General features: G+C 38.1%; 1 protein-coding gene across 4 annotated transcripts in view; it reads left to right on the forward strand.

Moving 5' to 3' along the window:
• The window catches only part of LOC150104769 (rho guanine nucleotide exchange factor 17-like), a 678990-nt gene that overhangs the window by 606104 nt on the left and 59608 nt on the right, over positions 1-13278 (forward strand). For 3 of the 4 annotated variants that reach the window (XR_016548547.1, XR_016548548.1, XM_090395338.1), the window contains one exon: positions 3597-3767. Coding sequence is in view for 2 of the 4 variants with exons in the window: in XM_090395338.1 (XP_090251464.1) it covers positions 3597-3767 (171 nt within the window). In the remaining 2 variants the exon portion in view is untranslated. The remainder of the gene's footprint in view (positions 1-3596; positions 3768-13278) is intronic. The other variant, XM_090395339.1, reaches the window with a different exon arrangement.

Genomic DNA, 13278 nt, shown 5'->3' on the forward strand with positions numbered 1-13278 from the left:
TTATCATCGGTTAGCAAGAGTACATAAAGTTCCTTAATTCAAAGAACTTTTTTTTTTTTACAGACAAAAATACTTGCAAAAAGAATGAAAATTATTCATTCAAAATTCAAATGACATGCAGTACAGTTAATTGCTACTACTTATACATAACTTTCATATGTTGGGGAAGGATAAACCTATAATTTGCAGACAAAAATACTATTGTTGGTGGTGGACAGTAGATAGCATTGTATGTAGTTGGAGAATTAAGTAACAGAGATGGTGAGTTGCATGTAGTGGCATCAAGTAGAGTGTCCTCCTGTGTTGAGTCATTGGAGGACTATCATCCAATAACATGCCTGCCAACTACATTTATCCGTTCACTGCAATCACATCAAATGCTGTATACCACTACTTATCAAATATATCCAATTGAACAAAAAGACCAGATCTGTATTGATAAAGTAATCTTTAAAAAATGAACTAAACATGGCATGGATAGACTATAAGAAAGCATTCAATTCCTTCCACACTCTTGGATCCTAAAATCACTAGAAATATTTGGAATTAGCAAAAACATATGTTCGTTTCTGGCTGCTGCTATGAAATCATGGAAAATCACTTTCATAGTTAATAATGAATGATTTGGAGATATTAGCATTAGATGTGAATTTTCTAAGGTGATTCCTTGTCAATATTAATTTTCAACATTTCTTTGATACATTTATCTACCATTTTGAAGAGAACAAAACTTGGATATGAAATTCCTAAAAAATAATATAATTTCCCATCTGCTCTGTATGAATGACTTGAAGTTATATGGAAAATCAGCACAGCAAATAGACTCATTGTGAAATATGGTTTGCATTTTCAGTCTGACATCAAAATGGAATTTGGTTGGGATAAATATGCAATTTTATCTATTAAACAAAGAAAAATTAATGACGCTAGCAATTTTAATTTTGACTGGGAAAGATACATATAAAAGTAATTTCAGATAATGAACACTATAAATACCTAAGAATATTAGAAGCCAGTGTTGGGTGTTCATTACATAATCATTTATATGCCTCTGTAGTGCAACTGGAAGAATGACAGGACATGTACTTTTTCATTGGAAAAGATCAGAGTTTCTTGTTGCCATGATGAGAGGAATCTTTATATGGTTTTTTCAGTTGTTAGGTGAGTTAGCCGATCTCATGTGAAGGTAGCAGGGTTTTTCCTTCTGGAAACTTCTTTTTTTTTTTTCATCCCGCATACAGACAAATAAGCCATCAGAACATGTGCAATTTACAAACAAAAAATACTGATGTTAATGGACATTGATGGTAGTCGTGTGTAGTGAGAGAATTAAGTAGTACTAATTAAGGAGAAATTAGTTTAAAATATTACATCGATAATAGCACTGAGCAGATGTTTCAAGTCATTCACAAGAAGGGCTTCTAAAAGAAATAAGAAATCTTCAGGACTGAGGCGACTCATGGTACGGGTGGACCAAGCTCTCATCACTCCTTGTCTTAGTATCTCCCATAATGCAAAGCACATCTCCTTGTGGACATGTATAATGATAGCATTTTTTTTTTTAGCATTTAGCATTATACGTCTGCAAGGAGATATGCTTTGCATTATGGGAGATACTAAGACAAGGAGTGATGAGAGCTTGGTTCACCTTTACCACAAGTTGCCTCAGTCCTGAAGATACTTCAGGTGCAAACTTTGTTTGCTTACACTTGGATAAAGGATTAAACTAAATTTATTATAGTCTGACCAAGTGGGGAAAAAACTTCCAACATCTTTCTCTAAATCCACAGTAATTTAATAATAAGGTGAGACACCTTTTGGCAACTCGCATAGGTAAATATGACTTCTCCATTGCTTCCACCTTAGTATCTCCACCTCTGGGTCTGGCTCCCACTGACGAGACCTCAGCTAAGGTCGAAACCGGTTGGAAGCTTGGGTGATGAATGGCAATGCTGTAGCCCATGAAGTTTTAACTGAGGATTGGTTGTTGCTGTCACCCAGGTCCTGGGTGTGTGTGTGGGGGGGGGGTAATGAATAGCAATGCTGTAGCCCGTGAAGCTAACTGAGGCACAGCTGTTGCTGTTACCCCTCAGATGAGATATGAGCGGCTCTGCTCGGTGGTGGGGGTGAGCCTGCCACGGTGTAGAGCCAACCAGTTCTGAGAGTTCTTCTCAGTGGCAGGGTGAGCCTGTTACTGAGGGAAACAACACTGAGTTTTTGGAGTTTGACCTGTACTTGAACATTCAATAAAGGTCAAAACCAGTCTGGGTAATGGCCCTTCCCTTAATGCATAGCATTAAGGGAAGGGCCATTAATGCATAGCATTATACATGTCTGCAAGGAGATGTGCTTTGCATTATGGGAAATACTAAGACAGGGAATGATGAGAGCTTGGTCCATCTTTACCACAAGTTGCCTCAGTCCTGAAGATACTTCAGGCGGAAACTTTGTTTACTTACACTTGGATAAAAAAATTTAGTTTAATTCTTTATCCAAGTGTAAGCAAACATTGTAGTCTAACCAAGTGGGAAAAAACTTCCAACATCAGTAATAATAGTCAATGCACATTATGTGATCAGAAAGTTGAAAGTGTAGAAAATTTGCTTTCTGCTTACAGCAAGATAGCCCAAAGCCATGATCAAGTAGCTAAAATAATTTATTGGCATGTATGCAAAAAATGTCATTCTCCTACTTCTGATAATTGGTGGCAGCATAACAGTACTGGAAAATGAAACAGCAAAAATTCTCTTTGACTTTAGAATATAATCTGATCACCCTTTGGAACACAATACACCTGACATTACAATTGTTGAACATTGACAAGTTTGGATTATTGACATCACAGTACCCAGTAATAACAACATTATCAACAAAGAACTGAAAAAAAAAAAGGGACTAAATATTGCCAAATCTCAGATTTGACAATTGAAGTTGGCTTAAATACACCAAAGTCATCCCACAACCGTTATCGGCAAACTTGGTGCACTTTCAAAGAAGTTAGTCAACTATATACAAGAATTAAACATCAACAAAGTAACCAACTGTGATCTACAAAAAATGATATTATTTGGAACAGTCCATGTTTTCCGATGCTACCTGATAGACTATTCTTATATTCTTGGGGTAGAATTTGAATTTCTGTGTATTAGCAGTCAAATTGTTTAAATGATATCTTGTTTTGACTGTGCTTCAATTGTGTCAATTAATGTCATAATAATAATAATAATACAGTAGTAATACAGGCAATTTGGCCATGAGAACACATTCAGTTTGCAGACAAAAATACTATTGTTGCTGGTGGTGGTGAGTAGTAGGAGGCATTGTATGTAATTGGAAAATTAAGTAGCAGAGATGGTGAGTTGTGTGTGTATTGGAGTTAAGGAGAGTGTCCTAACATGATGAGTCCTTGTAGGTGTCACATGAAGACGATAATAATAATAGTAATAATTTCTCTAGATTGAGGTATCAAAAAGTCACATCTTTGTTTAAATACCTGTTTCTTATAATTTTTCTTGTAATATGGATTGCAATAGTCAGATATCTGCTGTTTTCCTGAATAACACTAATTCGTCAATCTTTTGTTTTTTAATTTTCAGGATGTGATGATATTATTCGTCAGCATAAAGCAGCTTGCCTGAGGGTTACATCACTTTTGGCTTGTAAAGATCTTCTTTGGGTAGGAACTAGTGCTGGTGTAGTTTTAACACTGCCTCTTCCACATTTAACATCAACTACTACAAAGCTAGACACTGTTCCTAATGTATCAGGTGAAATAAATTCTCTTGCACATAGTATTAAAAAAATCTGTAATAGTTATAAATTTTTTTTTAGTATATTTCAGTATAAAATATGCATGAAACAAAAAAAAATTAACTTGTTTTTATTTTAATGGCTAATATAGCCTACTTTTGTTTAGGAGTGCCCCTTTTTTGACATTGGCTCTTTACCCAAAATCTTAGGGCATTACTGAAGTGTTATAAAACTAATATACAAAGAATAATATAGGAGGAAAATTTGGACATACCTTTTTGGATGTTGTTTTCTGTCTCCTTATCCTGGGCGATAGGCATTCATCTTCTATTAAAGGAAGGGTTTTTTTGGGGGGAAAGTAATGTAAGGGATTATTTGAAAAAACCTGGCCTATTATGGCGTTGTCAATTTACAAATTTCCCTGCCAAAAAGATTGTGATGTCACCTACACAGGTTCTACTATCAGGTCTTTATGGGCAACACTACACTTCCGTGACTGTATCATCCCTATTCCAGAACATTTAAACAGTAAAAAAACGCTACAACAAAAAGAAAAACAGGAATACAAAGTACTGAAATAGCAGTGTCCATGCCTTGAACAAAAACATACTCTGCAAATCGACAAGGCCATAATATTAGACATACAAGATAACGAAATAATGCTTAGAATATCGGAAATGATAGCCATAAAATGTGACAAAAACTCAATAAACGTCCACCGACCCTACATAATCTCCGAGAGTTGGAAGCTCCATAACATAAAAACGACTTCGACAAATAGGAGACAACACAAGCACACCAAAGACAGAAACACCTAGCCGACATGACATAGCCTCCCCCATGAGTTACGAAGACAACGCCTGTCGAAACGGCTCACACCCCATTACTCCCATCCCTGACTTTTTCTCATAAATCCCTCCTCTTCCCCCCCAAAAAATAATTTCTATCTTCAGACCCTTCTCTCACCCCCCCCCCATTCCAAACGCTCTCTATCCACCCTTCATAATAATAATATTATACATATAAAAAACCCAGGTTTTTTCAAATAATCCCCCCACATTACTTTACTCCCCCCCCCCCCCCAAAAAAAAAAAAACCTTCCTTTAACAGCAGATGAATGCATATCGCCAGGATATGGAGACAGAAAACAACATCCAAATTTTCCTCCTATATTATTCTTCATATATTCGTTTTATAACACTTCAGTAATGCCCTAAGATTTTGGAGTAAAGAGCCAATGACACTGTAAAAAAAGGGGCACTCCTAAATGAAAGTAGGCTATATTAGCCATTGAAATAATAGCTTATTTTAGAGGAGTAACATGGGAATTTTCCCAGAAATAATATCTATATTAACTTTCCATAGAACATATGTCTATGGAAAACACAACTGTGTTTTCCATAGACATATGTTCTGTGTAATGAATTGAATATAATATAACACAGTGTTTTTACTCTCCGTTTAATACTTCACAACTGATTTTTTTCACTACATAGTCAGATTTTGAATCCTGAAGATTAAAATTTTAAATTTTAGACTAGTTAATGAAAACAGTGCTCTCTCTCGCTATTCTCCCCCTCCTCAGAGCAGGATGGAAGGTCCTATATGGCAAAGCTAGGATCAGTGGGCTAGTGGGCTTGTCTATAGAAGTTAATCATGTTGCAGTAAGTCTCATGCACTATGGTCTGGGGGACATGGCACAACATTTACCATGGTGCTAGTGGAGCATCAGGGATAACCTTGGCTTTCTAACTCTGAGCACACTTATTGCTTGTCAGTTAGTGGGCATCATGTGTAATTTGTATGGCTCTGTGGTAGGTAGGGAGCTTTGGTGCTGAATCTTATTATTACTGAGAATGAATAATTTTTTTATCCTCTTAACTTATCAGGGCCCTGAACAAGCCCCAACCACTTTCATCAACAATAACAAAAAAAAAACACATTAAATGCTGCAACAAATATACTAATCTTCTTAATCTTACACTCAACAGGTGAACGTGCAATTGGGAAAATGTTACCCTTTATCCAAAAGGGTTTTGAAGGATTGGCAGGATCTCCAAAATCTGTAAAGAAACTGCATTCCAGAGATATCCTTATTAAAGCAGCTACAGCAGCACAATCGGAAAAATTACTCCATGCAAATATATATATATATATATTGTGGGAATGCCAATTATGGTTACTCCCACAAAACTAAACTTTTTCTAGAGGTGTAATATCAGAGTAGGCCCTCTTCACATTCCTGATGAGGAGATCTGCTCTGAACTCACAGACCAAAAAGTGACAATCTTAAGAAGAATTCCTATATGTAGGGATGAGCATCTGGTTTCCACTAAAAACATCATCCTAATGTTTTCAACAAACCAAAACCACCAACATCTGTCAAAGCAGGTTATCTGAACTGTACAATAACGCTCTATACTCCAAAGCCTTTAAATATTAGAAATATGGTCATCATCAAACTGCCTGTCATGGCTTTGCCATATGTGCCCGATGAGACAATAAAGATCATGAAAATAAAGTTTGCAAGAATAAAACATTGAAATACTCTTACTGTGAGGGAAACAATCCACCAAATTCTAATACATGTCACAGGTGGAAGGGAGATGTGACAGTAATAAACAGAGCAGTGTATCACCTATAAGAAGGCAGTAAACCACAACAGCTGATAAACCCTCATACACCAAGAAGGTGACTGTCAAGAAAGTGTCACTCGTGACATTAACATGTATGTCAATCCTACCTTCTTACAACTACATTCTTGAAAGACACATCAAAAGTGGTCCCACTACACCAAAATCTTCTTATTAAAAAAAATAATGGAACGTACACCACAAAGATCAAGGACATGTGGCAAGACCCTTTATTATAGCTCATCATTACTTAGCACGGATACCTTCACTTCCCGTCAGGAAGATAAAGCAATTAATATACCAAGTACCCTAGAGAGAGTAAAATTTGATGATGTCTTAGATATTTTTCCAGAATATAAAGAAATTATGAATACTGGTTATGCACAATTCTCAAAAAACAAAACCTCTCAACAAGCCAGATGATACTGCCAAAACACATTCCTATAGTGGAACTGTCGTGAATTTCAACAAAACATCAACAACATCAAAACTCTCTTGGAGAAGTATAAACCAATAATGTTACTATCATTCATAAGGACAGAGAAATGCCCATGAGAAGTCACTATCCTTGGACAACCATACCCACTTCCAGCAAATTCAACTTGAACACTAATGTAGAAGCAATCTAAAATATAACAAGGGAAAAAAAATCAGAACTCCATGGTGGACAGGAAGTTAAAGAGGTAGTGAAGGAAAAGAAGAAAGCATATCGAATGTTCCTGTGAATAAGTCAGTTTGTGCACTTAGAGAATACAGAGACAAATGTAAGAAAGCTAAACACTATTTAAAGTAGCTAAATTAGTCATGGAAAGACTCTGGTAAGAACACAGAAAATAAATATCAGGAAGGTGGCAAAATATTCTGGAGGCTGTTGAAAAAGCTCAGAAATGGAAGACAGAGTGCTGTAAAAGGAATTAGAGATAAAGGTAACATGAAAACTGGAGAAAAAGATATCATTGATGTATGGACTAATTACTAGGGTGGTCTGAAAAGTTCTCGGCCTAATAACGAAAACACGAATTTATAATTTCAAAATTATTTATATTTTTCAACATAATCTTCCTTAAGACTAATACATTTATTCCAGCGATGCTCCAGCACCATTATCCCGTCCCTGTAGTGGTTCTCAGTAAGATATGCAAAATACCCCTCTACAGCTGCAATCACCTTTTGAATCGAAGAAAAACGCCTGACCAGCGAGTTTTGGGAAGAGATAGAAGTCAGAGGGAGCCAAATCTGGGGAACAGGGTGGATGTTCCAACAATTCATAGTGCAAATCCCTTAATTTTCCCATTGCCAAAACACCTTTGTGAGCAGGTGCACTGTCCTGATGAAAGATGATTTATTCTTTTGCAAACCAGGTCTTTTCTCACAAATTTTTTCATCTTAAATTGTTTTACCTTTCTCAAGATAATTAATAAACAAAATGCCTTTAGCATCCCAAAACACTGATGCCATGACCTTTCCTGCTAATGGAACCGACTTTGTCTTCTTTAGTGCTAAACAACCGGCTTCTGTCCACTGTTTTGACTCTGTTTGGATTCTGGTGTGTAATGGTGAATCCAAGTCTCATCCATAGTAATAAATCGATGCACAAAATCAGTTTTATTCTTGTTAAGACACTCTAAGCTGTTCAGAGATTTTCATTCGAGTGCATTTTTGATCTGCTACGAGCAAGAGCGGTATCCATCTTGCGCAAAGCTTTTTCATTTGCAAGATTTCATGCAAAATATATCCTACACGTTCTTTTGAAATATCTATAGTCTCAGCAATTTCATGCACTCTGACTTGCTGATCATCCAATACCATATTGTGCACTTGATCAATGATTTTTGGTGTTGTTACACTTTTTGGACATCCTTCACGTGGATCATCTTCAAGGCTGGTATGGCCACATTTAAACTCTGAAGCCCATTTCTTAATTGTCAAAAATGAAGGAGAAGAATGCCCATAAACTTTTATGAACTTTGAATGAATTTCTTTTGATGTCAAACCTTCTTTTACAAAGAATTTTATCCATTTCAAGGGATACATTTTGCTTCAGACAACTGTATAAAACAAACTACTTGATAGAATGATTTGCAATTTCACATGGATGCTTATGACAGATGTACCAAATTAAAAAAAAAACTTGTCGATGGTGTTGCCATCTATGGACAAGGCCGAGATCTTTTCAGACCACCCTCGTATGTGAGTAGAATGAATATTTGATGCTAAGATAGTAGGAAAACCAAGATCTAAGAGGATTGAAGTGATTGCTAGTGCTTTAGAAGACCAAATATAATATTGGATGCCTAATATTGAAAACTTCATCTTGATGGGAGATTGTAATGCAGTTGTTGGAGAGGAAGAAGAGGAGAAGATTGTTGGTAAATTCAGAGTTGGAAAATGAAATGACAGAAGAGAAAGACTCATCAAATTCTCCAAAAGCCACAGCTTAACCTTAGTAAATACATTATTTGTACGGCCTCAAAAAAAGAATTTACACATGGATTGCGCTGTTCAGAGATTTTCATGCAAGTGTGTTTTTGATCTGCTATGAGCAAGAGCGTATCCATCTTGCACAAAGCTTTTTCATTTGCAAGATTTCATGCAAAATATATCCTACACGTTCTTTTGAAATACCTATAGTCTCAGCAATTTCACTCACTTTGACTCGCCAGTCACCCAATACCATACCATGCACTTGATCAATGATTTCTGATGTTGTTATACTTTTTGGATGTCCTTCACGTGGATTATCCTCAAGGCTGGTATGGCCACGTTTAAACTCGGCAGCCCATTTCTTAATTGTCGAAAACGAAGGAGAAGAGTGCCCATAAACTTATATGAACTTCAAATGAATTTCTTTTGGCATTTAACCTTCTTTACAAAGAATTTTATAACCACATGATACTCAATTTTATCCATTTCAAGGGATATAGACAATACTTTTGCTTCAGACAGCTGTATAAAACAACCTACTTGATAGAATGACTTGTAGTTTCACATGGATGCTTATGACAGATGTACCAACTTAGAAAAAAAAATCTTGCCAATAGTGTTGCCATCTATGCTCAAGGCTGAGAACTTTTCAGACCATGCTTTTATTCCAAAAATTTGCTAAATGAAATAAGCAGTGACAGCATAGTGGTAAAAAACCCTCAACAGGCATGAACAGGAATGTATGTGCATTCCTGTTTGCATGCCTGTGAATGAATGTGGCAAACTCAGGAGGTAGCTTGCAGCGATATCATGAAATGAGGAGTTATAATGGAAGGAAATCAATGCTGATTGGTCTCTACACAGGAATTATCTGGCAGTGGCAATGACTGAGTGTATTCTGAAGGTCAGGAGATTAAATAAGGTAGGTGCAAAATGGATAACTGAAGAGGTGAAGCATGTAGTCTGGAAGAAAAAGACATTAGTTAAGGAGGAGTACAAAGAGCAGGCAAGGAAGGTGACTCACTTAATGAGGGTTGGCCAAAGTGCAGTATGAGCAGCAGTTAGCAAATGATTCTAAAAGAAATCTTCGAGTGTTTTTGATATGTGGCCAGTAGAAGGAAGAATGATAAACATGGAGGAGGATATAGTAGAGGTGTTAAATGAGCAGTTCATTAAAGTATTCCATTCTTGTGATTGTAACATAATGCAAAACTTGAGAGCAGTGGGAATGTGGGAGGAACCACTGATGGTGAGTGAGCAGGAGGCATATATGAGGAATTGAGTAAACCTGATTGCAACAAGGCCATGGGACCTGATGGTATATCCCTGTGTGTCTTGAGGGAATGTTCCAGGTAGTTCACAATACCTTTAACATACATTTTCAACATGAGTCTAAGATAAGCCCAGGTCTCAAAGGAATGGAAAGGTAGCAAGATTGTTCCACTTCAAAAAGGATGCGATAAGACTAAGGCTTCGAATTATAGGCCAGTCTGTTTGTCTGGAGTTGCAGTCAAGGTGTTGGAGAAACTAGTGAGGACAAGGATTCAGAGCTGTACAGATAGCAGCAGTTGCTAAAGGAAGATAGCATTTTAGCAGTCTGCTTACTTATTATAACAAGGTGACAAATACATTTGACAAGGGGAGATGCATATACAGTAGTATATTAAGATTTTGGAAAGACTTTCAATAGATTACCACATGACAATCTAGTAGTTAAATTGGAACAGATGGGGGTTGGATACTAGATTAGTGTGTTGAATTGGAGATTGGCTGTCTGATAGGTATCAACAGGTTGTGTATGGAGGAGTGATATCCCAGAAGAGGAAAGTCACTAGTGGCGTACCCTAGGGGGCCTAGTTTGGGGCCATTGTTGTTCAATCTGTATGTAAATGACATTCAAAAGGGGACTTAAATGGTGATATACAGTTGTTTACTGATGATGCAAAGTTGGGAAGAGTTATAGAAGTAGGAGTAAATTGTGCAGGTTTGCAAGAGGACCTAAATAAACTATCTGAATGGGTGTGTGGGAATGTCGAACTGTCGAACAAAAGGGGACTTAAATGGTGATATACAGTTGTTTACTGATGATGCAAAGTTGGGAAGAGTTATAGAAGTAGGAGTAGATGTGCAGGTTTGCAAGAGGACCTAAATAAACTGTCTGAATGGGTGAGTGTGGGAATGTCAGTTTAATGTTACAAAGTGTAAGGTTTTAAAATTGAGAGTATAGGAGAGTATTTTAAAAATGCAGAGTATAGGATTGGTATACTCTGCATCTCCAAAATTGGGATATTTTGGAGGAGATGAAGGATTTGGGGATTGCGGTGGATAGAGACTTGAAATTTCGTGGACTGCGGTGGATAGAGACTTGAAATTTCGTGGACATTTTGCTAAAATTGTGAGGATGACACAGTTTATTATGGGAATGATGTGGCTGATATGTAGAAATAAGAATGTTTTGATTCCTTTGTACACTCATGATAAGTTGAATTAGAGATACCTGCCGTGTTGGCGAAATGGTGCTGTGGTCACCCCGGCAAATGGAATGGTGCCACGTGGCATGTGACGGGGATGTCATCACACGCCACGCGGCACTATTCCATGTCTGAGTAATAGTCGAGCACAGAATGAGGAAGACTTGAGATCTCAGCGAATTCAATTGTGGCGTGGCCACGATCGAATTTGCTTGGAGCCAGACGTATGGGGCACTCCGTTTCCAAAGTCGTGCAGACACTGGGCTTTTCATGGGACACTGTGTCAAGAGTGTACCATGAGTACATGGAATCGGGTAAAACCACAGCCACCAGGGAAAGCTGTCGCGGTGTACAACGTGTCGATGACAGGGGGGGGGAAAACGGCATCGGCTAGCTTGGATGGTAACAGCAGATAGACGTGCCAGCCACAGTGCCGCAGATCACTTGCCAATTCAGTGCTGGACAACAACGACGTGTGAGCAGCCACACCATCCAGAACCATCTCCTCGCTATGTGGTACAGAAGCCCCCCCCCCGTCTAGGTACCTCTGCTCACTGCACGTCACAAGGCACAACGATTAGCATGGTCGTAGGAACACCGCCATTGGACCCTCAATGCATGGAAAAAGGTCGCCTGGACTGATGATTCGAGGTACACGTTGATAGCAGGGTATGAGTGTGTCGCCAAGCACATGAAGCGATGGATCCCTCGTGCCAGCATGTACCCTGCTGGCATGAGGTGGTATCCTTGTATGGGGACTGTTTATGTGGGATGAAATGGGTCCCCCTGGTACATCTATCTCACTTCGTCCCTCACTGACGAACGACACAGGGACCTGCTGTCAGATCATATGCACCCTTTTCTGCGCCTACAGTACCCTGCAGGAGACCTGTACCTACAGCAAGACAATGCACCGGCCCACCGCTCCCGAATTATGGCGAGTGGGTGGATGAACACTCCTTGGACACGAGGATGCTTGGCTGGCCCCTGAGGTCCCCTGACCTCAATCGTGTGAGCAGCCATTGAACACATCTGGGATGCTGCATATGGATTACTGTGCACAGATTTGGTTTCCAGGCTTTCAAAAGGATGATGAGGTTGGTTTCTGGTCTCTGGAGTATGAGGATAGATTGAGCGAATGCAAATTACAGAGCCTAGTGGATAGAAGGAAGAGGGGAGATGTGATCGAGATGTACAAGTTGGTAATCACCAGATTAACTTGGATGAGAGTTTTCATAGAATATCTGGAGACAGGGGAGAATGATAAGCCATCCTTGGAAGCTGTATAAGGTGGGTGTGAGCAAAGGGGCGAGGAGTAGATTTTTTGCATGAAGAGTGATGGGTGATTGGAATGCATCTAAGCCGAGGTATGATGATTGTTCATGTGAGCGTGGGATCTCCTGCAATAAGTCTCTCGACTACATGGAGGTCTCTTGATGATGATAATAATAATAATAATTCACTTGTTGCAGATGTGTGAAACTTTGGAGGGTTATTATTGATAGTGCTGTATATGTAACTCTTTAAGAGGATTCCAAAGGATGCTTTCAAATGAGATAAGATGGGCAAATGAATGAATATCAGTTTAACACAGTTCTATATGGTCTTGGTTCAACCATATCAAGACTGGTGTGCCTAAATTTAGCATACTAAATTTCATGTAAACTAAACATGTTTAGAGGCTGATAATTCTAATACTTTTAGATCTCTAGAATGTTCACTATGAAGAGAGAATGATTTGCAGGTTTCAAAGTGTGTTTGATAGGCTGAGAGGAGATAATATGTAGAAATATATATACATTTTAAATAAATGTTATGGAAACAATGCGAAAGAAATATTTCAGTACAAAGCAGGAGAGAACAGAATAAGGGATAATTACTTGAAATCATGTTTGATTTGTTTCAAACTAAAACTAATGTAACCAAGGCTAAATCAGCAGTACATAATGTCATAACTGGCACACTAGCCAGGAAGGAACACACACATGAAGTAATGAAAA

Source organism: Typopeltis vanoorti, chromosome 7 (assembly GCF_054136105.1).
Source record: "Typopeltis vanoorti isolate ZY-2024b chromosome 7, IOZ_Tvanoo_1.0, whole genome shotgun sequence".
Lineage (NCBI taxonomy): Eukaryota > Metazoa > Arthropoda > Arachnida > Uropygi > Thelyphonidae > Typopeltis > Typopeltis vanoorti.